Here is a 25,701-nt window from a genome sequence, read left to right as displayed (position 1 = left end):
GGGATCGCGCCCTTTACTCTTGCTGGCAATCAACAAGATGTTGGCCAGCTTGGCAATCTCACTTAGCCATGAATACTCACTACATGCTCCCCCCACCTTGTGCCCTGCATCTTTTCCTGTTTTTGTTCCATTGCTCAGAGACGCATCTTTCTTTCTCTCTCTTTTTTTCCGTTTCCTCCTCCCCTCCCCCTCCCCTCCTTTTCCCCAGTGCACCCTGAGACCCAGTCCTTGGCAGTGCTGGCCCCCCTGCAGGACGTGGTGGTGGGGGCTGGGGATGCAGCTCTCTTCGAGTGCCTGGTGTCTGGCCCACCTGATGTGGATGTGGACTGGCTATGGCGGGGGCGCCTGCTCCAGCCTGCTCTGCTCCAGTGCAAGATGCATTTCGATGGGCGCAAGTGCAAGCTACTGCTTACCTCTGTGCATGAGGATGATAGTGGTATCTACACGTGCAAGCTTAGCACAGCTAAAGGTAAGGAAGGAGGAAATGCTGCACTGGGAGAAGTCAAGGTGGTCCAAGAGCAAGAAGGGGAGGCTTGTAACTGGCTGCTCATCTTCAACCAACCATTGTAACAGTGCCTTTAATAGCAGTGTGATGAACATATATAAATAGGTGATGTTTATCTCCATCCCTTGAAACCCTTAACCTACTTGTTCCTCCATATTCAGGTGCTCTAACAGACAGGAGAGCAGGTTGGGCTCAGTTTTTTTCTGGTCAGCTGGCAACCCTATTTTCAACAGGGTCATCACTGCACTGATATAATTGGGTGGGGGGATGGTGTCTCTGTGATGCTGAAGTTTTAAGATTCCATAATTATTTGACCATTCAAAATAGGCACACATGTTTAAAGTGTTACCATTCATTCTTTATACTAAAGCAGGAAGCATGAATAGCCTGCTGCCATAGGCCTTGGGGGCTGGCATGCCTCATTAAACCAATGTAAGAACCTTCACTTCACCCTGTCTGCTTCCCTGCCACCTAGAAGACGCATTGAGACTGCAATCCTAGGCACACATTACTTGGGAGCACTTTCTATTGAACTTGATGGACTTTCTTCTGAGTAGATTTGTTCAACTGGATAGCTCAGTTGGTTAGAGTGTGGTGCTGATAATACCAAGGTTGTAGGTTTGATTCTAGTAAGAGACAACTGCGTATTAATGCACTGCAGGGGATTGGACTAAATGACCCTCCAGGTCCCTTCCAACTCTATGAGTCTATGTACCCATTTGAGAGAAGGTCCTACACATTAAACTCAGTGGGACTTGTTTCTGAATAGATATGTATAGTGGTGTATCCATGACAGATTTAGTAAATCATATATATATATATATATATATATATATATATATATATATATATAAAATATATATATTTATATATATATCTCAAGGCTGGGGAAAGACAACTGGATTGGATAGGGGCAACTGCAGAACAAATTTAGTTTAGTTTACTTATGGACATCCTGTAGTGACTTAAAATACAACAACAAATTCAATAAAAAGAGTACAAATATAAGAATACTAAAAGTGTTCATGCAAAGTGGGTGGTGGGAGTGGAGAAATCGCCTAACAACATGAAATATGTCCCCACTGCCATACGGGTGAACAGCAGCAGCTACCGGAGCCCAGCCTGCTGTCCAAATGGCCAAGCGTTATACAGCACAAGTTAGAGCCAATCCACACTTTTCTTTGTCCCATGATTTCTAGTCACAGGTCTGAGAGGTTTCTTTTTTGTCTTGCTACTTTCCCTGGGAAAACCCGTTGTTTCCTGCTGAATCAGAACAAACGTCAAACGACAGAAAACCAAATAAACAGCACAAAAAATATAATGGCATGTTGTGGGAATTCCCTTGCCAGTCTTATTTCTATGCTACTAGTTCATTACAATTCTCCTGCAAGGACCAAACAGACACCTGGTTGTTTTTAGGGTGTGGAGCAGAGAAGAGCTTCCCCATTTCCTTTCATATGCAGAGCTATCTAGGACTGAGTAGCCACCATACATTTAAAGCACATGTATTTCCCCCAAATAATTCTAGGAACTGTAGGTTACCCCATAGAGCTATAACTCCCAGCACCTTTAACAAACTACAGTTCCCTGGATTCTTGATGGGAGAGTGAAGTCATTTGCTTTAAATGTGCTTTTACTGTAGAGTGTGTGCTCAAACACAGTGCACTTGAGTTGGCGTTAGATAAAAAGACATTCTAGACTGGTGAGCTGAGATAAATTCCTGGGCAATTTATGGGTTGGGGGGCAGGGAGTCAAAGGGCCAAGAGGTATAGTAAAGGATGCAACTGTGTGGCCGTGCCAGTCCTTTCTGGGTTACAATCCTGGATTTGAGTCCCTAGCTAAGAGTTGCTTTCTGGACAAGGGACAAGAAGCTTCAGCAGAGAAGGAAAGAAATATATTAATATAGTAGGCCTTATACCTTAGGTATGTACTGAGCTTCTGAACTGGCAGGGACAAATAATACAGCCAAGAATAACCTCCACAGACCTGCTTGCTTGCTTTTATGTGGCCAGGCTGAAAAGGTCATTTCATGCGTGGAGAGGTTACATGCAGAGCAGCTAGCTTGCAAAAGTGGGCAAAGGGAAAGCCCCCACCCTATGCTCATATGAGCACACCGTTCACATTCAGAAAAGAAGGCTGTGTACAAACCATACTTAAAGCACATTTCCTTCACCCAAAGAATCCTGAGAACTGTAGTTTGTTAAGGGTACTGGGAATGGTAGCTCTGTGACGGTTCCCTGAATTCTTGGGATGTGCTTTGAATGTGCTTTAAAGACACGGTGTGTATGTAGCAGAAGACATCTAATCACTTTTTTTTCCAGGGAAGGGGATAACCATACCCCTAAGAGTTTGCACCCAGTCTTGAACTTGTTTTGTAGCACCCTGCTTGTGGTTACGCTTAGCTGGAATGAAATATTCAACGTAGCAATAGAGAAATTAAAATAATAATTTATTTGTCAGACAAATAAATGATAGGCACAGTGGTATATGGTTACCAAAAGCTTTGCCCACTCCAGCCCTGATGGTCAGCACTTATATTTCCTCAGCCCAGCCCCCTTGCTCCTCCTTTGGCTGCCTCTGTCCAATCAGCCTGGTTGAAATTCCTATTGGCTGTTTGCTAGAACCAATCGTAAAAGATACACCCATTTCCTATTACCTTTTATGGGAGACAAAGAGCTATATTTCCTTCTATCCATAAATGGCAGACAAGTAGCCATATATCTTACATTTACCTCGACCAGGCACCTTAATTACCAGATAACCTTTGGCCCCTGTTGCCCTGTTCACTGCAAAACAGATGGCTAAAGCAGATGGTGCATGGTTTTTAATTTTTATCTTAAAGAGATCTTGGGTTCACCTTCTCACACACCATCTATGAAATAAGAATCTAACATAAGAATCTAACATTTCTTACTTTCTAAATCCTTTGCATACTTACATTTAAGCCAATATATTTCATACATTAACATATATAGCTTTTTAGAAGGAAAGGGAGTTCTCTAAGTTCTCTAAGTTCTCTGAAGCTTCAAAGCAGTTTCAGAGAGCTGCTTTGCCTAGTCCAGCTGCTGTTTCTATTTGCCCTTTTAACCTTATGAAAATGTGGCTCAAGTTTCTAATGGGAGGCACAATAATTCTTACTATTTACCAACTCTTAATTGTGTTTTTGCAGCTGGATTGTATTCTGTAATTTGTATGGTCAGTGTGACCTTTTGCTCCTAGCCTGAAATTTCTTTTTACAACCCTGAGGCACTCGTCTCCTGCTAATGCTAATACAAATCAGAGGGGCCCTGTTTAGGAAGATAAACATCTGCCAAAGCACCCAGCTGGTTTCTGCCTGGCATGAGAGATACAAACATTTGCAAATATATTTTTTAAGCTCATTTTAAAATACAGATCTTGATCTGATGCCTCAGTTTGTCACTCAGATGCTATGTCATTGTTGTGCCCTCTAGCACCCAAGGCCATGCACAGCTACTCTGCTATCAAAGAGTTGCAATAAGGAACTCCACTGGTGCTTTTAGCTAGGCACCACAGTTCTAGCCCCGGGAGTTCCATGACAGAAAGAAGCTAAGCAGTCCTTTTTCACTTGCCTCAGACACACCCCAGACCCCTTTGGAATCTGTTCAGTGGCTTGGAAGAATTCCCCAAGTGGTGTGGGATTAGTTAGGGCCTGCTTGTTACCCATTTCTTGCCACAATCACCTCTTTCTTGCTTTGTGGCAGGAGCGGTGGGGCTGGCTTTAAAAACAGCACCTTGTTTGAGTGCAAGCAGCTTAGCAAGGCGAGACAAGTTATATTGGCACCTGAGGGAGAAAATCCCCATAAGCAGTGGAGGGTAGCCAGTGTGGTGTAGTGGTTAAGAGCGGTAGACTCGTAATCTGGTGAACCGGGTTCGCTTCCCCGCTCCTCCACATGCAGCTGCTGGGTGACCTTGGGCCAGTCACACTTCTCTGAAGTCTCTCAGCCCCACTCACCTCACAGAGTGTTTGTTGTGGGGGAGGAAGGGAAAGGAGAATGTTAGCCACTTTGAGACTCCTTCCGGTAGTGATAAAGCGGGATATCAAATCCAAACTCTTAAAAAAAGGGTGGTCCAATAGGGTGAATGGAGCACTGGGCTGCCAGCCTCAGTCTGTCCTCAGCCAATCCCCACTGCTCACTGTCTTGCTTGTCCAGGGGGCAAAACTGTCTGTCAGCTTCCTCCTCCTTATTCTCCTCCTCCTTAGTCTTAACAGGGTTTCCCTTGCAGAAGGAAGCAGGGAGGATGATGGGGGATTTGCTGACTCTGCCTGTTATTGGCTCTGGCTCCACTTTGCTGGGCCTCCTTCCTGTCTGCCCCACGAATACCAATGGGAACCAGCCAACACTGCCCAGAAGAGCTTATCACTGGCAACAAAGAATACAATTTTACCTTTCCGGGTTGTACTTATCGCCAACAACCTGTTTGCAAATTAAACCCACTGGTAGTGCCCAGTGTCTTAGTAATGATGACAGTGGCTGTCACTATTAGAGAGGCCTGCACAGTAGTAGTGGCAACCTGATTAGGGAGGCAAATGACTTTTATTTACATTCTCCTCTCTCCTGGTCTCAGACATGCTCAAGTACATCCTCTGACAGCCCTGTCAGATGACAGATTCAAAGCCAATGAACAGATGTTGGAGGGAGTTGCAGAGGAGGGGAGGGAAACTGGCAAACCTGACGCCTACCCATACAAAGGGGCTTAGATTCTGTTACCTTAGTGATTTGAACAGATGCTGGCAGCCTTTGCAGGAATGTTCTAAGGAGGGTTGTTGCCACTTTCTCCTCTTGCCCACACCCTAGCCTGGATCCTGTGCCTTTAACAGCAACCTGACATGCAGAAATTCAGCAACTGAGGATTTTTGTGGTTTGGAGATAAAGCAGTGTGTGTGAGAGAGAGGGGGGGGGCACCTTTCCCTGTTTCATTTCTGTGCATCAGAAAGAGTGGCATTCAGTGCAGAAGAGCAGAACCATTTAAAAAGTTGGATAATTCATTAATTTGCCTGCTTATTTGTATGCTGCTTTCCCACAAGATATTAGCCAAACTGGCTCAAGGTGTTATCAAAAGATTAGCAAGAATTTTCACAAGGAAGAATAGCAAATAATTATATTGCATTAATAAGTAAATGAAACATAAAAATAACCTACCTCCAAACATTAGGATCTAATGGTCACAAGGAGAACTGTAAGCCAGGGTCAGCTTTAAGACAGTGCCCAGAAAGAAGCAGGAGCAATTAGCTTATGAACTCTCCTCTTCCTTAATAACTCCAACCCTATGCCCAAAGAACTTCCTTCCTGCTCTTTTGCCCCCAACGTTTCCTTTGCTCACAACTTCTCACAACCGTCCCATGCCCAAGGGTATAGCAATCCAGTCACACAACCTGCTGCCAGCTGCTTCCCCTACTGTGCCTTCCATCCATGACACTGAGGCTGCTTTCGGAAGGGAAGGGGAGATTTCTCCAGGGCCCTCCACTGTAGCTGACCCTTCGCTGTGCCTTGCAGATGAGCTGACATGCAGCGCCAAGCTGACGGTCTTGCCCTCGCAGCAGCCACTCTTCACCCGCAAGCTGGAGGCCGTGGCTGTGGTGGAGGGGCGGATGGCACGGTTCGACTGCAAGATCAGCGGCAAACCCACACCAGTTGTCACCTGGACACGCTTCGGTAATAGCCTTCATCTCCCAGTACAGGAGGCTCTGGGTAACAGGGAATTCAAAAATCAGCTTTTGGGCGGTTGGGAGGACAATAGAGTGTGGGATTGGTGCCCATCTATTCATGGTGGCCTTGATGTTGCAGAGAGATCAGGCCGCAGGGTCAAGCTGCTCCCCACTCCACGTTCCTTTTTGGAAACCATGACAACTGGGAGGAGGGGGCAAGGGCAGACCATCAATCAGCTTCTTGAATTGAAACCAGTACATTTGATGATGGTCAAATGTGTCCACCTAAGGACTGGGGACAGAGTCCCTACCTCTCAGTATCTATGGCTTTTGGCTGGGGTTGCACCCATGTACATGCCTCTGTAGCATTCTCTTCACTGTCTTGTTGGAGTGTCCACAGTTCTCAAGTGCACAGCAGGCCTTTCTGCATACTCTGTTTCCAGCTACAAACTCGGCCGCTGCTCTGGATGACAAAGTTGATCTACAAGTTTTTATTCAGGATCCTGAGCTGTGCTGGATGCCGCCCTCTTCTTCAGACTGGGAGCCGGTTGCTGGCAAAAGAGCTCTCCCACATTTGTAGCAAGACTAGCATGTGTAGGGCAGTGTGGCCTACCTACCCCATGTCATAAATTTCAGTATAGCTACTCTTTTGGGGTGGGGCGGGGCAAGGCCTCTCCCTCTTTATTTCCATTCCCTGTCGTGGCCCAAGGGATAGAGGGATGCCACATCCACATTCCAGGCCCTAAACCAGTGGAAGGCTTGGTTTCGTTCAGGATAAAGCCTGCCTTAGTTCCTCTTGCTTTCGGACCAGGGCTCTCTGACTGAGATGTGTCTGATGCAGGCCAGCCTGTGCAAGAGGGGGAAACCATGCGCCTGCAGCGGGACGGTGGGCTGTACTCGCTGCTGCTCCTGCACGTGAGCTCCGAGGATGAGGGCCAGTATGGAGTGAGCGCCAGCAACAAACATGGTCGAGCCGAGTGCACTGCTGAGCTGTACGTGGAGGAGCCGAGACCAGCAACCAGCTCTCAGATGTGAGTATGAGGAGAAAGGAAGGGCTGAGGATGGGGCCTAGAGCTGGATGCCAGGATATCCCATTAAATCAGGGGCAGGGAACCTTTTTTCAGCTCAATGACCACATTAGCACATGGATAACCTTTCAGGGGGTGAAAGGTTCCATGGGTGGTAGGTAACCTTTCTACAGCAGGCTTCGTTTCAGCCACAGAAAAGTCTGAGAGTGTTCTCTCTCTTTCTCTCTGCACCCCCAAACACACACCTTTCTCCATCTTCTCTCCAGGCAAGCAAGGGGCATTTCTACAGTTCTGGAACATATTGCAGTCAGAGGGGGAAAACACTTGGGGCCTGAGGAGTGGGGTGGTAGTAGTCTGGGGCGAGGTAGAGAACCTGGAGGGCCACATTTGGACCCTGGGCCTGAAGTTCCCTACCACTTGCCTTAGGTGTTGGGTCACAGTCAGTTGTGGGCATTTTAATATTTCTTACAGCCAATGTTCTGGCACCCGCTATCTTCCTGTGCTAATTTGCTTATGTGAATGTACCCATGGCCTCCTAATTCGGCTTGCACTGTGCCCTGGCACTGCATCTTTTTTTGTGGGGAGGGCACATTTAAGGCCTGGGACATTTTTAAACCATCCTGACCAATGGATAAATGCTGTTTGTTTTCTTTGGCTTTTGACTACACAGTGTGGCTTCTCCCCACCCCCAAGTTCCATATTAATGTCAGGCAATAAACAGCTAGAAGTTGTTTGTGATATTAACTTCTGTGTTTCAAATGCATTGCCTTACTGACATTTGTATATGAGTGGTGATAGCTGCTCCCCGGCCCAGCCCGGCAATCCTAATATGAGGGGGAAACTCCTCAACCTGGGAGTAATTCTGTATTCATGAGAACCAGACCCAGCCTCTGTTCTCACTGACCCAAGCTCACAGGAAGCTCCCTGGAATGCAGGCCACGTCACAGCCTGGCTCGTTGCCCAAACCAGAGTGGCCCTCAAACACAGTCACTCTCAGAGGGCTCTTGTGAGAATCAGCTTTGCCTGTGGCCTTACCAGTCTTTCCCAACATACTCCGCTCTTGTATTCCTGTTCCAGGTCTTATAAGTGCACATGCTCTTTCAGAGCACAAATCCTTCGATGCATCAGCAACTATAATTAGCATGCTTAAAACGAGGGACATTAGCCAGACAAAATAGAGGCATTTTATATTAAGGCCAATTGAACCGATTACATGTAATATAAAAAAGGACCGGGAGAGTCAATCTGTTATAGCAGAATAGCAGATATTCCTGGCACTGCATGCAAACAGGCAGTTATCTGGTTATTCCAGGGCAATGAAAAGCATTATCCCTCCCCAGAGCCAAGCTGTCGGGTTGATTGCAAAGACATCTCAACTTTAGTTAAAGGCAAATGTTTTTCCATTCCTCTTTAAGCGTGGACAAAACGCTGAAGCGACTGAACTGGGTTGGGTTCAGTACTGTATATTATTACCCAGTTTATTACCCAATATATTACCTATTTCATACAACAGCCAATTTTCCTATGGCTATCAAAAACTGCTCCAAGAAAGTATGGCGTTTCCTGCCTTATACACCTACGGTTTTCTGTTTGTGAAGCAGGAGGAAATATATTCGCCAGCTGCTTTTGCCTGGTTGATTTCTCTTGACATGGTTCCTTATCTCTGTATAGTCACTATCAAACTCAAGTAGTTAGGGATCCTCATTTCCCAGCCACACACTGGATGATATTGCTCTGTTATTTCCCCCTGCAATCACTCCATAATCCACATTTGTTTCATACTTCCGCAGCTCCTTTGGGATCACTTGATCTCCCTTCTGTAACAATGGAAGCCGTTCCAAACCCTCATTTGCCTGCTGCTTGTTTTCCCTGGGGAATGTTTGCAAGAAATTCCCCTATGGCTTTTCTCCACCCTGCCTGCATCTGTGAAACCTGATCATGGCTTGCCTGCAGAGATGGCTTTTCCTGTTCCAATAGGATACCTCCGACTTATATCTGTGGCTGTGATCCTTTGTGAGATGTGGCTGTAGAGTCCCATGAGCAGGGCAGCCCTGTGGCTGGGTTGGCTGCTTCGATTGAGACCTCTCTTTCCTCTCCCTTTTTGGCCTTGCAGCTCCAAGCTGGAGAAGATGCCCTCTATCCCCGAGGAGCCGGAACAAGGGGAGAGCGAAGTGGAGCGCTTCACCATGCCTGACTTTCTGCGGCCGCTGCATGACCTGGACGTGGTGGAATCCAAGGAGGCTGTGCTCGAGTGCCAAGTGGCTGGGCTGCCCTACCCAGCCATCACCTGGTTCCACAAGGGCCGGCGCATTGAGAGCACTGATGATCGCAGGATGATGCAGTGTAGGCTTCTCCCCTTGCATTTCCCCCATACGCATAAGGGAGCTGCCTCATGAAACAGGGCCAGATCCAGAGCAGGGAGGCCTTGGACCAGGGAGCCTCTGTGCACTGCCATCACCTCTTTCTTCCTCCTCCTCGTTGTTGCGGTGATTGTAATTTATCTCATCTGTGAGCTGCTTTGCACAAGAAACAAGGCCCCTCCAGATTTTTTTTTTGGTAAAGAGCTGGAGGATAGGTGGCTATGTGAGCAGCTTCCTTTTTTCTTTCTTGGCACCATTGTCCCCTTGCTCAGCACCCCCCGCCCCCGTAGGGCCAGAGGAAGGTGGCTGTGGCAAGGAGTCAAAGGGGAAGGGGCCTGAGTCTCTTGGCAGTGGAATCTCTGCAGAGCCATAGGTTGCAGCGGATGCCCGACTGTGCCAACCTCTGACACTGGCCTTGATATAGAAGCACCAGCTGGAGCTGGGGGGGGGCAAATTGCTGAGCCCTTCGCAGTGAAAATAAGGCAGGGTTGAGCCAAAACATACTGGTGCTTGAAGTGGAAAATTGGATGATCCCCCCTCTCTTGACAAATTAACATGAGGACGATCCGCCAGGAAGTTCCCCATCTCAGGCCTCACAGGAGCTGTGCTGTGACTTGCACAGTTTCCCGTGATTTCCAAAGGGGCATATGCAGAACTGTGTCCAGGTTAACTCGGATCTCTTTGTCTCCCATTCTCCTCCTCTTAATGGTGAAAGGTGGCTGGGACCACAATAGGTGGGTGTCATTGCCCCTGCGTCACACTGGCTCTGGCCCCTCCTGCCTGTGCCCATCACACCTGTAAGGCAGTACGTCCTTACCCCAGCAGCACCTGCAGGATTCTACCTCCTCCCCCCCCCATTGCTACACCTTCCCTCCCCATGTCCCTAATATCATTTCCCTAGCAAACATGTCAGTACCTGTATGCTTTGGCTCTCACTGGTTGTTCCTTTGTACAAAGATTGTAACGTGTTATCTGTTCCCTTCCTTCCACTGTCCATTGCAGACAAGGATGTGCATCGCTTGGTCTTCATCTCTGTCAGTCACGCCCACGCCGGGGTTTATAAAAGTGTCATTGCCAACAAACTGGGCAAGGCCACCTGCTATGCTCACCTCTATGTCACAGGTAAGGATGGGGAAACAGTGGGAGGAGCTGCTGTTCAGCATCAGCACCCCATGAGGTGCTTTGCCTGGGCCCAGGGATGGTGAACCTTGGGCCTGAGGGCTGACTATGACCCTCTAGACGTCTCCTTCCAGCCCTTGGGACACTTCCCAGGCCACAACCCTCACTTGCCCTGCTCCACACCCTCAAGTGCCTTTGCATGGCTGGAATGTGTCCTTGAACTATAACAATGCCTGTCACTTGCCTGGAGTTGTGAGGGTGGGTTGGTGTAGAAAGTTCCGACTTTTGCACGGCTGGAACACAGCCTATTTGACAAAGATAAGAGCCACATCTGTTGATCTGTCACTTTTGACTCTAGTCCTGTTCTCCTTCTGCCTCTGGTCATGCCCATTGCAGGCATGCAGCCCCACACATCTTCTCAGTGCTAGTGTGGAATGCCCCTCTGTAATATTTTGGATCATTCTCTCCAAGGTTGGCAAATGTGAAATCTAAGGGCCTGGTTCCAGTCTTAATTGGTCATGGAGCTATCTTCTGGTGGAGCAAGAAAGTCAGCTATAGAGGAATTCAGATGTCTTCCAGCTCTCTGCTGTTTGAACCTTTAACATGTAGGAGACCACATAATATCATTGAGACCTGGAACTCACTCTAGAAAGAGTGACTTAAGCACCCGCTAATTAAAAACATAGACAAGTACCCAAGCCTCAGAATCCCCTAGGGAAGGGGGCAAAGGTGATCCTGATCAGAAAGCAGAGCATACTGTCTGTGTACACGCAATATTTTTAAAGCACATTTGAAGCACATTTCCCTGCTCCTCAAAGAATTCTGGGTACTACAGTTTACCCCTCACTTTGTTACAATTCTCAGCAACCCTTAACAAACTACAGGGCTCAGAATTCTTGGAGGGAAATAACATGCTTCAGATGTGCTTTAAAGGAATAATATGTACATATACCCCTGTCTCCTCATCTTCCCCTGTGTTCTTGATGGGTCCTCACCCACCTCCATGCTTGCCTTTTACAGATGTGGTGCCCACACCCCCTGATGGCCCGCCAGCCATAGCTGCTGTCACTGGCCGAGCAGTCACTCTGAAATGGAACAAGCCCAAGTGGCTGGATTCAGCTATTGGTAAGCAGGGCCAGGAAGGCAAGTGGCAGTGTAGTGGCAGCCGGGTGGAGAAGGAGCTGGGCTGTGAAGAAATAGCTGCTTGAGGTACCAATTGGGAGAATTTGGTGTCAGATGCAGGAGCTGGTGCCCCAGTCTCTCCTGCTGTAGGGCAAATGCATCTTAGAGGGCAGGCCATTCCACATAACTGGATTCCTCTGCTGGGCAGCCTGGCAGTTGTCACTGGGCAGGTGGGTGCACAATCTGGTGCTGCAATTGCAAGTGAGGCCCCCGCTCTCACTGACAGCTGCCATTGATGTGTTGTACAGCCCACTCTCTCTGCGTGCTGCTGGCAGGCAAAGGGGGCATTACACATTTGCATACACTGACTGGAAAATGCGTTCACATTAGCACTGGTGGGTTGTTGTTAGGAGTGTATCTGCTTCCCTCTCTCTCTCTCTCTCTCTCTCTCTCTCTCTCTCTCTCTCACACACACACACACACACATCCATACACACACACACATCCCACACATACAAAGCTGTGCCTCAGAAAAGCTGCATTTTGCAAATTAAGCCAATTTGCACAATTGCTGTTATTTTGTATACTTTATGGTATACAAAATATGTGCAGGCCAGTTAAACAGTTTACCACAAATCTTATTCAGCTACCTGAAAATTTCAGGTGGTGTTACACACTTCCAAGCATATCCTTCTTAGCCCATAAGGACTTGAAACTTACTTTGTTGTTTTACTTCTGTTGTTGCTGACCAAAAGCTGTTGTTCATGCGAACCTAAAGGGCATCAATTAGCTTTAAGGGGGAGAAACCATCCAGAGGGTGAGTATTATCCAGTTTTCCCAAAAGCCTACCATATCCTTGTTACTCACAGACAGGTCCTTGCCTCCCCACTACTGTAGTATTGAGTGGGGGTGGCATACAAGCATAGCACAAAGTCCTGACTCTGGACAAATGATGCATAGCCTCACTAGCTTTCTGCTGGAAGTTCTCTTCTTCTGTTCTCAGACCCTGCAGCTGTGACTTACACCATCCAGCAGCAGGTCCTGGGTAGCAGCCACTGGACTGTGATTGCCACGGGGGTGCATGACACCAGCTACACTGTCCTGGCTCTGAAGAAGGGCATCCGCTACATGTTCCGTGTACTCACAGCTACAGCCAAGGCTAATAGCAAGCCCTCTCCACCCACTGAGGCTGTGCAGCTCCTTGATCGTGGTAAGGCAGCATCAAAGCAGGGAAAGGGGAAGAGGACAGGTGGCGGGGGGGGGGAGTAGGAGGAGGGAAATGGAAAAGAAGCTGACTCTATGGTAGTCTCCTCACACACACATACCCCAAGCTGGAGTGATGATGCCTGAGGGCAAATGAGATTTTCCCAGTCTCAGTCTGATGCTCTGGTGGTTAAACAAGAAGCATATGTAGATAGAATCAGACAGAAGCAAATAGCCAAAGGCCCATAACAAAACAGAAGGAAAGGTTTCATTTCTAACTTTCTGCTCCTTTCTGGTCTTATAATTAGGCTGCAGGGTTTACTCAGGTTCTAATCCTAAATATAAAGATTCTGATATAATCAATGCCATTGTTTCTCCAGAGCCCATGGCAGAAAGCCATAAATGCTTTCTCCCTTGGGGGAACTGCTTGCCACCTCCAGCATCTTTGAAGTAGCTCCTTTGTTGAAGTAGAGTTGCTGAATCCTTTGCTTGGCATGTTCTCTATACACTTTGAAAGTCCCACGTAAGAACTGCTAGAAGTGGGTTTCCCCCTTGCGGCCAAGAGCCCATATTAGAGCACTTTTGGCATAATGCTTATTCTGGGCTAGAGGAGATTTGGCTCCGGGCTCAGTGTCTGGGTACAACAAATCAGGAATTATTCAGGAATGGCCTCTGGAATGTGAACTCCCAAAGTCAGGATTCCTGTTTGATGTGTCAAAACAGGAATCTAACCTAGCTAGCTGAGAACTTGGATATCTGTCCACTCCCCTACATACTGATGGTCCAGGGTGGGGCACCTGTGTCCCCTCCAGAAGTTGGCCTCCAAGTCCCAATAGTCCCAGCCAGCATTGCCAATGGTGAGAGATTATGGGAGTTGTGGTCTAGCAACCTCTGTGGGACCACAGGTTCCATATTCCCCATCTAGAACAGCAAACTGACCTCCTTGTGTTGTCTTCTATGGTGGCTGTGCTTGCAGGGCCTTACCTAGCGGAGGCCCCCATGATCCTGGACAAGCCGGATGTGGTGTATGCGGTGGAGGGGCAGCCGGCCAGCATCACCGTAACCCTCAACCACGTAGAGGTTGCTGTCACCTGGAGAAGGTAGGGAAGCTCCCAAGTCACTTCTATAGAATCCAGCTCACAGACTTCTTGGTAGGCTGTTGAGTCAACTGCATGTGCCATGACGATGTTAAGATCTGGGATGAGAACAGCTGCCTTGTATCTTTGGGAAAGGGAGGAGGAGGGTCAAAGGGAAAGAAAAAATAAACGACTTTTTCTAAGAGTGGCCTGCAAGGAAGGTATTTCGCTTTTGCTGTGTTTTGTTTCATTGCTTGTTTATAGCCTGCCCTAGTCTCCAGGCTCAAGGTGAGGTAGAATAATTTCACCAGAAAATCTGATGTTGCTGAAGGACTCACAATTTAAAGGCCATTTTGTCCTTAGCTTGGAGCGCAAGCCTGGGTTTGCCATCAAATGTTGAACTCAGCAATGGCAAACCATGTCCCCTTTGGTAAGTCCACCTGTCTGATACAGGTCTTTGCAGTGGAGGCTGGTCCATTAGGAGAATGGGATGCTGCCCCACAATCCCAGATCATCCTCAACCCCAGCCCCTACTTGCCTGCCTTTGTAGTTAGAAACAGTCCAGGAGACGGTACTGGCTCTCAGCTTCTTCCTCCTTAGTCTTTTTAACAGGAAGGATGGGTACAAACTGGGATTAGTTAGCGCTGTCTGTCATTGCCTTTGGCTCCACCCACAGTTTGGGCTCCCTGCTTTCTCCCCTAACAGTACCCTAATGCGTCTCTGCAAGCACCTGTGCGTCTCATGTTCCCACTTTCAGATATATAGCTGAAATATCTTAGGTGGATGCCAAGGATGAAATTGTCACAATTTAAGCAACCTATGGCACTGAGGGGGTTATACAGTGTTTGGCTGAACATTCATTCTCACCATGCATATTTATTGGAATATGCATGAAAAGGAATTATAACATATTTTTTATATTGTATAACTTTAGTTTCAGGTGTGACTCAACAGCTCCTCATGCTGCTAATGTTTATGTTTCAAATTAATCAAAAGAGCTGTGTTATGAGTCACCCCCATGAAATATGTTGTGCTTCTCATCAGGAGCTCAGTGTTAAGATTCTGAACAGAAGCAAGAGCTGTGCTCTTAATTGCTGAGGAACCTGGATTTGGTATGAAGCCACAGAGGCAGTTGGCGAGGCAAGGTGACAAGGAACTGCTAGTGGCAAAAGGGGTGCAACAGAGGAGGCTTCCTTATGCCGAGTCAGACCAGCAATCCATCTGGTTCAGTGTTGTGTATACTGCCTGGTTGTGGATCTCTGACAGGGAACATTCCCAGCCCTACCTGGAGACACCAGGGAATAAACTTGGGACCTTCTGCACGCCAAGCAGATGCTCTACCATGGAACTATGTCTCTTCTCCAAAGTAGTGTGATTTATAAGGTGTGCTTCTACTAACTCCCACTGTGCTCCTGGCAGGCACCTGACTTAGCGCTATGTTGAATACAACCCTGAGCCTCCCATCCCATGCGCTTCTGCCTTGTCCCTGCCAGGTCCGGTGTGGTGCTGAAGGACAGCGATGCCAGCTGGGAGATGAGCATGCCCGATGATGACCAGCACGCCTTGCGATTCTTCCGGGTGGGTAGGGGGGATGTGGGGGAAATGACCTGCGAGGTGAGCAACCAGCATGGATATGACCACTGCTTCATCAGCTTGGAGTTGGCAGGTATGGGATGCCCAGAACCCCTGACATGCTCCAACTTCATCCCCAGTCTTGGCTCTCAGCCGTGTCTCCGCTGACGACCATGCCCCACATCCTTATATATGGAGTCACAGCCTCACCCATTGGGATAGAACTTGCCTTTAAGCTCTTTCCAGAATCTGGAAGCAGACTTAGGGCTCACCCAAGCCACAGCTAGGTATCACAAGGGGCAGCAGTCTGCTCTCGGTCCTAGGCTTTCACATAAGCTGGATATCACAAGGCCAGAGGAGAAGGTCTTCCCCAGAGGGAGGGAGCAAGATAGGCAGCTTCTTTAGTGAACTAAGCTGGGAAATTTATTTATTTTGGGGTCACTTAGGGAGGGGATCTTCTCTTGCGTCAACAGATTGTGTGTTTCTGTCCCCAGAGGCACCCCGCTTTGAATCGATCATGGAAGACATTGACGTTGGGGTGGGCGAGACGCCACAGTTTTCTGTGGTGGTGGAGGGCAAACCCCTCCCGGACATCATGTGGTACAAGGTGAGTGTGGGTCTTGGTCTTGGGGAGGCTGCCTGTGACTGAAGGATGTTCCTAAGCTTCAGTCTATGCGTCTACTGTGTCCACCCTGTCAGTGGCTCTCAGTTTGGACTTCTAGGGCCCATGATATCTCAGCCATGGCCTTCTCCTCAGTGGAGCAGATTCCCCTCAATCCTAACCAACTCAAGGGCTTCTTGGCCTGACATGAGATAGGAGTCTCTGAGTGGCTAGGTGCTTGGAAGCAGGGCATGTGCCTTCTGTCCTTTCATCTGAATAACCAAGGCCCAATGGTGTGGAATTAAGGCCTGCCTAATATTCTCTTTCCCTGCATCTTGAGTAGTACAACTAAGTAGAGACACTTAGGTTTGTTCAGAAAGAGAATCAGTTGAGGAAAGGGCCTTGGACAGGGAGTCTCAAAGAGAAGCTTGATCCTCTTACAGTTTCCTGAAGAAAACTGGGCCTGTAGCAGCACAGTAAGAGAAAACCATAAAGGAGATTTCCTCAACCTGTGCTTAGGGATGATGGGAGTTGTAGTCCCAAGAACATCTGGAGGGCAACAGGTTGGGGAAGCCTGCCACATGAAATGATTCTGCCTTCCTGATGTTTGCAAGTGGCTTGTCTTGATGAAACATCCCCAATAGGATGAGGTGCTCCTGACGGAAAGCAACCACCTGAGCTTTGTGTACGAGGAGAGCGAATGCTCGCTAGTTGTGCTGAACACCACAGAGCAGGACAGTGGGGTCTACACGTGCATCGCCCGCAACCTGGCTGGAGAAGTGTCTTGCAAGGCCGAGCTAGTCGTCCATGCAGGTATGTAATATCGTGCTAGTCATAAGAGCTGCTGGGCTTTAGTTGGGTGCCAGGACTGCAAAAGCAGTGTTGGCTGTGGGTCTCCTACTGGACCATGGTGGGTGTCAAGGCAAGACTAGAATTGCAACTGGCAATGCTCAAATCTAGAGATGGCATGTGTGCTGCCCAACCCAGCATCTCTGAGGTCAGTTGGTGGAGCTGGAGGCTTTAGTACAACAGGCAGAAGATTCCATTGACTTGACTATGCAAGGGCAGAAGGCTACGCTCCTCTCATACTGAGAGTGCTCCTGACCAAACCAGAGACTACCTGCCCATCACAGGAGCTATATTGACCATCTCTGCTCTGTTCCAGCCTAAGAACCCTACAAGGAACATTGGTAACTGGTTTATACAATCAAACCAGTTTATAAAATCCAGCACAGTATTGTCTACGGAGTTCTAAGCAGGTGTCTTCCCCTGATCTATCTGGAGATGCCAGGAACTAAACCTTGGACCTTTTGCACGTAGAGCACATACTCTACTGCTGAGCTACAGCGCCCAGTTGGCCACTGTGAGAACAGAGTCCTACCCCAAATGGTCCTTTAGCCTGATCAAGCAGGAGCCTTGTCATGTTCTTACGTTGTCAAATGTGAATTTGGAAACACACCCAGAGTGTGCATGAGGATGCTCATCCCCTCCCCAATGATGTTTAAGCCAGGGATTCACTCATTCAGGTGTGTCTGTGGATTTCAGGTTGAAGATGGGGAATGGCGCACCCATTGCATTAAATAGTGATATTGATTTTTAATTGTATTTGTACTGCTTCTTTTATTTCTCATCTTGTATTGTATTGTATTAAAGTTTGAATTCTATGGAATAACAATATATAAGAACGACATCATAATTGCTACATGAGGCAGAAAAATTATTAAGTGGTCCAACAAGACCAGGGATCAGCGAAGTTTTTGTGGCTTGGGCCGGTTCACGGTCCTGCAGATGCCGTGATGGGCCGGAGTGCGTGCAAACGCTATTTCCGGCACTCCTTCCGGCACGGAGGAGGCGTGTGCAGCTTCCCATTGGCTGCAGGAGCTTCCTGCAGCCAATGGGAAGCCGGCCAGCATTGTGGAAGGCAGTTCCCACTCTGCTCTGCGCTGGTTTAGCACGGCATACAGGAGCCGACCGAGCAGGCGGCGAGGGTCCATGAGCCAGTTAAATGACCCCCATGGGCTGCTTGTGGCCCATGGGCCTTAGGCTGCCGACCCCTGAACAAGACCCTCTGAAATTTTCAAGTGGTCCATGGGGAAAAGATTTGGGAACCACTAATTTAAACCCAAGTCCATAAAGGAGTCCCTCATAATGGACTTCCTGCTAAAGATTTGCACAACTCTTATTCCTCTCATAATATTGTACCAGTGTGGGCCAATAGGATAAGAGTCAGCTCTACATGAGGATGATGAAGCTTCCCAGGTGAATGTCAAAGGGGGGCAGGAAGAGTCATGGTCTTGTGCTGCTTATGCTCCCCCCCCCCAATACCCCTGATCTGTCACTGCTGCTCCCACTGTTGCTCTTTCTAGCTGTGCCAGATGCTGACGCCGCACGGGCAGAAGAAGCCGCGCACACAGCTCGTCGCCTGGCTGAATATTACGATGTCCACGAGGAGATTGGCAGGTGAGGGAGTCCTCAGGGAAGATAAGGCAGGTTATACTGGGCCTTCCTCCTGGTGTGAGGTGGCTCAGGCTTGAAGGCTCCTTAAAAAGTAATGGGAAACCTGTGACCATGGAGATGTTGTTGGCCTCCATCAGTCCCAGCCAACATGGTCAGTGATGGAAACTGTAGTCAAACAACGTCTGCAGGGCCACAGGTCAGTCGCCTTGACATGCAAAGGAACAGATGCACTTCTTGGCCACAGGAGTTTTGTTGGACTTACAAACACAGGTCCACCAATGGGTTGACCAGGTTTGTCTCCCTGGTGTACAGTTTGCTGATCCCTGGGGTTCAGTGCAGTTGTCAGAAGCTCACACAGTAAGGCAGTGGCAGCATCTTGTTGCTTTTCCACCTTTGCTCACATATGGGGATTTAATCTGAATCGATTCTTTGGGGGGGGAGGGGGGCAATTGCCTCTCACTCCCAAGTACGTGGAAGGATGCAGCAGACACCTGCCTGTACTACCACCTTGTCCCTGAACTGTGGCGAAGCCTCCCGGCTTCCAGAACACTCTGCTGGTGATAGTGGCACAGCCTCAACCCTGGAAGTTTGCTCTGGGATTAGATCCTTTCACCGAGGCTTCTCATGTTGCTTTGGTAAAAACCTGTGCTTTACCAGCATTTAATTGATATATTAATTGGAGGCCTCTCCCTTCAGGTTTAGAACAAGTTTTCTAGAGAGGACTAGAAGACAGCAGGGGCTGGGCCTGTTCTCTCGAGATCACGCTTTGCTTCTCCACCACTCCTCCATCCTCACAGGAGAAGTCACTTTGCCATGCCCTCTGACCTCTTTCCTTGACCAGCTGGGCCAAGGTCAAAACAGGATGACCATAACTCAGCAAAACAAGGGAAAGAGCAGGGAATGGGTCTGGGTGGTGCCTCATGATGACCTGTGCTGTTCCTCAGGGGAGCCTTCTCGTACGTGCGGCGAGTGACCCAGAAGAGTTCCGGTTTGGCCTTTGCTGCCAAGTTCATCCCATGCCGCGCCAAAGCTAAGAAATCAGCACGCCGTGAGCTTGGCATCATAGCTCAGCTGGACCACGAACGCATTGTCTACTTCCATGATGCCTTTGAGAAGAGGAATGCCATCATCATTGTCATGGAGTTGTATCCTCTATTTGGGAGATCTGGTGGTGGTTGGGAGACCCAGTATCCAGGGTAGTAGGCCATTTAAAAAATATATATTTTATTTTTTGGTCATGGTTATGAGGGACTCCTAGGAGGAAACTGCTTTTAAGAAGCTGGCAGGGTGAGGCCTCTACTTATATGACATTTCCCTTGACGGACTATACAGCTGCACAGGAGAAGAACTGCTAGAGCGGATCGCGAGGAAGACCTCTGTGAGCGAATCTGAAGTAAGAGCAGGCTGCTGTCATGGGAACAGGCCCTCAAAGCCATCTTATCTTCATTGTCCTGGAAGGGCTTCATTTCTTAGAAAATGTATTAACACCCCTTTTTCAGCCTGTATGGCTTTTCTATTAGTTTACATGCAATAATAAAAAAACCACAGCAAAAGAAAACAACTGTATAGGCAGTGAAGCAGCAGGTAAAGTAAAATCATAGAGTTTGAAAATGATTGAAAAACAATAGATCTTAAAAATAAAAACCTAGCTAAACAAGTACCAGGGACAAGGATGAGCAAATTTCCATAGCAATGACAAGTTGGTGGTTTGAGCTCCAATCCTTCCTTCTGTGTGTGTCTAATTGGATGTCTCTCTGCTTGACTGTACCTTACTCTGACTGTTGCTGGGCTACTCCCCTGCAGATACGTTGCTACATGCGGCAGGTCCTGGAGGGTGTCAGCTACCTCCACCATCATGGCATCTTGCACCTTGACATTAAGGTGAGTGCTCCCTGGCGTCTCCTGCTGTGGTCAGCCTTGGCCCTCATCTGTATTCCCTGAGCATTTGGCTCAGCCCAGTTGGGATTCAACTCTTCCTTTGTACAGACTGAAATCATGGGACCCGTCATACATTTAAAGTACTACGATACAACTTTAAACAGTCATGGCTTCCTTCCCGCAAAGAATCCTGGGGAATGTAGTTTGCTAAGGCTGCTCCCCTCACAGAACTATGATTCCAAGAGTAGTTTAACAACCAGCCCTTCTTCCCAAGGAAACTAATGTGGTGCACAAAATTATTATTCTTTATTATTCTTTATTAAATTTATATACCACCCTATACCTGCAGGTCTCAGGGGGTTCACAAGATAAAATTACAATATAAAAACACAAAATACATAATCAAAATATCAACAGAAACAGCCGAATAACACACAACCCAACATATAAAAACAGTTAAAAACAATTTACTTTTTAAAACAAAAATAAAAAACACAATTAAAAAGCAGTTTAAAAGCAGTTTAAAAGAATGTAAACAGTACTCTCTGTTGGGCAGCAGCAGTTCTTTTTTCAGGCCCCGCCCTAGGCCTGGTGGAGAGGGGCAGGAGCAGGACCCTCAGACTCTCAGCAGGTGTTCCTTCCTTCCTGGGCAGCAGTCCTTTTGCTGTCTGTCAGGCCCTGCCCTGACAGGGAATGGCTAAACTAATATGATCTTTGATGCTGTGGAATTAGACTTTGCTCTAGAAATGTGTTGGTGAGAGCTGTTATCCTGTATTGCAGAAAGAATTGGAAGGCTCCAGGCTTGTCTCCCTTGCTTTTCAATTCCCTAACATCCTTGGCTTTCCACCAGATCTCCACTGGGCTAATGAATGGGCTGCAAGGAGGTTCTGGGGAGCTTATGGAGTAAGAACCAGCTTGAGTAGCCAAAGGTGTGTCACTGCCTTGTGAGAAGAAAAATTCCAAATAACCTGAGGTTGATGGCAGAACCCCCCTTATAATACATGCTTGTTAAATAGAGAGTGATGTTCTCTTTTTTTTTTTTGAAGATATTTATTAAGGTTTTCAAAATTAATACAATAAAAAAGAATGAAAAAGAAAAAAAGAAAAAATAAGAAAAAATACAAAAATAGAAAAATGGTTAAAAACACGTAGAGTTTACAAAGCTTATTTTTCATTAACATATTTCTCCGACCTCCTCATACCTCCCTTTTTTGTATTCCAGTTCAAATTATTAGTTCAGCAAATCCTTATCAATAAGTTTTAACCTATTTCTGCACCTTTCCCCCCCCCCCATATCACTTAAAACATTACAGCTGGAAACCACTTAATTTCTATCCGACATCATTCTAACATTCATTAATTTTGCAATATTTCTGTAAATAGTCCTTAAATTTCTTCCAATCTTCTGAGAGTGATGTTCTCAAGGTACCTGTAATCTATAGTATGTTGTTGTTGTTTTATACCCTGCCTTTTCCTCTGAAGGGACTCAAGGCACCTTACAGATTAAAAATAAAAAAAATAGGAAAAAATCCTTTAAAAAACAACTAAACATTGATAGATTTTATATATGTGCATAGTTTTAATTCTATTAAAACTACAGTAAGGGTGAGCAGAAGGGGGACTGTGATCTACTAGTAGATTTCTGGGTGACTTGATGTAGATTGGCAAGGATTTCTGACTCCCCAATTGTTCAACAATGACAGCAACAAAATTATTATTGTCATCATTGATTTATCAGTTGCCTTCTGAACAGCTGTCTCAAGACGATGTGCACTAAAGATAATTAGAAACAGTTAAAAACACAAAAAAGCAAACACATTTAAAACAAAACTAAAACCGTAAATTGTAGACACTTGTGGTAAAGACCCATTTATCCAGCTGGGAAAGCCTGTCTGAACAAAAATGTCTTCAGTTGTTTCCGGAAAGTGCAGATAATGGGTGCCTGTCGCATCCCTCCCTTAATTATACTGCTGAAATGAAGAAAAAAACATGTTTAGGGTGGGAGGATAACAAAGGAGAAAAGGAAAGAACGAACCTTTCCATCCCCTGTCTAGAATGGGAATAACACCAGGAAGGTGACACACCTTGTATACAATCTCACCATTAGGACACATATATCACAAAACAATGAAAGAAAATGGGGGCAGGAGGCATGCACATTCTATGGGAAACGATAAGAAATGATGCTGCCCCACCTATGATATCACACTTCACCAAAAGATTTGATAGTAGAGAGATGGCCTGGGCTCCCCCACCCTGTAATTATTATAAGAGGGAAAAAAGAACCTGCCACTTTTTATTTCACCTCTGGCTGGGTGCATTTTTCAAATAAAGCTTCCTGCCATACCTGGTTGTGCCACCTCTGGAGGGTAGGTTGTGGTTCACTTTTCCGATCTCCATCCATGCATCCTGGAGGAGATGGATCATTAGCATGGCGTTGAAAATTTTAATGTGACATGCTGGTACTGTTCTCTGGATTTGTGCATGGGACGCGGGTGGCGCTGTGGGTAAAAGCCTCAGCTCCTAGGGCTTGCCGATCAAAAGGTCGGCGGTTCGAATCCCCGCGGCGGGGTGCACTCCCGCTGCTTGGTCCCAGCGCCTGCCAACCTAGCAGTTCGAAAGCACCTCCGGGTGCAAGTAGATAAATAGGGACCGCTTACTGGCGGGAAGGTAAACGGCGTTTCCGTCTGCGGCTCTGGCTCGCCAGAGCAGCGATGTCACGCTGGCCACGTGACCCGGAAGTGTCTCCGGACAGCGCTGGCCCCCGGCCTCTTGAGTGAGATGGGCGCACAACCCTAGAGTCTGTCAAGACTGGCCCGTACGGGCAGGGGTACCTTTACCTTTACCTTTAAGGGATCAATAAACACACACGCTCCTCCATTCAGGAGATTGCTGGAAATAGTTACAAGCATGCATGGCATTGAGGAAGTAGTGGACATGAAAAGGGGCTAGACACCTTTCTGAAGACCACAGCATAGCTCACTAGTGTGAATAATGCAATGTTGGCTGTAGGGAATCCCTTGGAGAAGGGAATGATTTCTGTAATCTGTGCCCATTGTGGGTGAGTGTCACATTTCACAGTTGTGAATTATTTTGCTTGCTTAGCAGCTTTTTCTCGGGGCACCTCCTTAATACCTCTCCACTTTCCTTTCCCACAGCCTGAAAACTTGCTGCTGGCTGAACCCGGCAGCGATCAGGTGCGGATCTGTGACTTCGGCAATGCCCAAGAGCTGATTCCTGATGAGCTGCAGTACTGCAAGTATGGCACCCCCGAATTTGTGGGCCCTGAGATTGTCAGCCAGAGTCCAGTCTCCGGTGTCACCGATGTTTGGTAAACAGATGCACCTGCACAATATGATGTATGTCTGTGCACACACATCCCTGAAATGAGCACCAGAAAGGAGAAATTAAAAGCTAAAGGGGAATTCCTGAGCTTGAGTATTGGGCAATTTCAGAGAGGAGGAATTACTGGGATAGGCCCTTGCTTAACCTGCAGTCCAGTCAATTGGACCTGGGCTTGCAATTGCTGGTTTGCATGGGGCAGAGTCTGCACAAGAGAGGCGTAAGGATTGCTCCATGTCATGGACTGTGCAGCTTGTTTTGCCTTGACTCTTGCAGATCAGCCCATGCTGTTTTCCCTTAAGGACAGTGCAAAACACTTTTTTGTATAAGTCTTACTTGGGGAGTGTGAGCATGATGCACTGGCTCATTATTGCCCATTCTACTGTAGTGCATTTGTTTCAACCTTAAGTTGGATCCCGACCTCTTGAAGACTGTTACAAATCCGAACACTGCAGACCCTAGAATGGCCTAGTGCTCTGGACTCCCGGATGATGGAGCCATACCATTTGCTAGCCAGGGGCTAATCTAATCTATCTATTGTTACATGCACCCCAAGGCTCCAAGTATGAGCACTCCAGGAGTGTGTCGTAAACTTGATTTCTGAAGGCTTGCTTTTGTTTTGTGACATATGGTTTATTTTCACATGCATACAGTACAAGCTGAACATAGGTGGAGTTTCACAGCATTAAACACACACCAGCAGATGCTTCTCCCTCATCATATTAGGGGGGGGCACTAGCAACATAGTATTCTTGCAGAGAGCAAAAACAGAGGCATATGAGTTAGCACATTCCACAGCTGGGAGAGGGAAGGTAAGCCCCCTTCCCAAAAGGCTCTCTTCTGGCAGTGGGGTTTCCAGCCTTTAGCTCCTGTAGAAACAGATCACTTCTACTTGGCCATCTATTTTGCAGAACAAAGCCACCACACCTTATCTGACAACTGAAACAGCCCTTCTATTGTCCAGACCCTAACCTTACAATCACAGAATCATTGAGTTGGAAAGAACCTCAACCAGCTCAACCCCTGATACCATCATCCCATTTAATCCATCTATCCTTAAGATCACTAAGTATAGGTACCACCTGGATCATATAACTTAACTCCTCCTAGAGATGTCCTGTCAAAGCACTGACATTTTGTCTGTTCTTTTTTTACAGGCCAGTGGGAGTAATCACATATCTATGGTAAGCCTCAGGTTGGAGGACTATGCTAGGACTGTTCAGGTTCCTCCCATCTCCCTTGCAGCTCTACCATATTATGGTAAAGAGAAGGCACAATAAGAAATACCAGGGCTCTTCCTTGTCCTGGAAGCAGATAATTCCACCACTATGCTTTGACATAGTGTTCCCATTCAGCTCTGCAGAGAGCCATGCTCTACGGTCTCCAGGGTGTGAATTACAGCTTGGGGAACCTTGAAAAGCTACACCAGTAAATTTCCTCACCCCATCACTACATCCTTGCATGCAAGGGCATTGGAAACCCAGAAAGCTTGCCCCAAGCCTGCCAGCCAATGATTTTCTAACTATTCCCTCTCTCAGTCTCACAGGGATCTCCCCGTTTGTGGGTGAGAATGACAAGACTACACTCATGAACATCCGCAACTACAACGTGGCTTTTGAGGAGAGTATGTTCACAGGACTGACGAGAGAGGCTAAAGGCTTTGTTATCAAAGTACTGGTTAATGATCGCCTGTAAGTAATGGGGTATATTAAGGGTTTCCCTGAGGATTAGATAGAGGCATTTACCTGTGTGGGATGCAAAGAGGACTCC

At 47.3% G+C, this 25,701-nt stretch overlaps 1 protein-coding gene across 6 annotated transcripts in view; it reads left to right on the top strand.

The window, feature by feature from the left end:
- The window catches only part of SPEG (striated muscle enriched protein kinase), a 102,771-nt gene that overhangs the window by 57,037 nt on the left and 20,033 nt on the right, over nt 1-25,701 (top strand). For all 6 annotated transcript variants that reach the window (XM_053400974.1, XM_053400965.1, XM_053401011.1 and 3 more), the window contains 18 exons: nt 209-469; nt 6,022-6,180; nt 7,015-7,204; nt 9,315-9,544; nt 10,564-10,683; nt 11,701-11,805; nt 12,806-13,012; nt 13,982-14,105; nt 15,575-15,747; nt 16,148-16,260; nt 16,899-17,067; nt 18,621-18,714; nt 19,656-19,856; nt 20,044-20,104; nt 20,515-20,592; nt 23,748-23,920; nt 25,089-25,115; nt 25,470-25,622. In XM_053400974.1, the coding sequence (XP_053256949.1) occupies nt 209-469; nt 6,022-6,180; nt 7,015-7,204; nt 9,315-9,544; nt 10,564-10,683; nt 11,701-11,805; nt 12,806-13,012; nt 13,982-14,105; nt 15,575-15,747; nt 16,148-16,260; nt 16,899-17,067; nt 18,621-18,714; nt 19,656-19,856; nt 20,044-20,104; nt 20,515-20,592; nt 23,748-23,920; nt 25,089-25,115; nt 25,470-25,622 (2,638 nt within the window). The remainder of the gene's footprint in view (nt 1-208; nt 470-6,021; nt 6,181-7,014; nt 7,205-9,314; nt 9,545-10,563; nt 10,684-11,700; nt 11,806-12,805; nt 13,013-13,981; nt 14,106-15,574; nt 15,748-16,147; nt 16,261-16,898; nt 17,068-18,620; nt 18,715-19,655; nt 19,857-20,043; nt 20,105-20,514; nt 20,593-23,747; nt 23,921-25,088; nt 25,116-25,469; nt 25,623-25,701) is intronic.

This window comes from Podarcis raffonei, chromosome 1 (genome assembly GCF_027172205.1).
Source record: "Podarcis raffonei isolate rPodRaf1 chromosome 1, rPodRaf1.pri, whole genome shotgun sequence".
Taxonomy (NCBI): domain Eukaryota; kingdom Metazoa; phylum Chordata; class Lepidosauria; order Squamata; family Lacertidae; genus Podarcis; species Podarcis raffonei.
The sequence above is the reverse complement of the archived record's forward strand: the minus strand, read 5'-3'. Positions and strand labels throughout refer to the sequence as shown.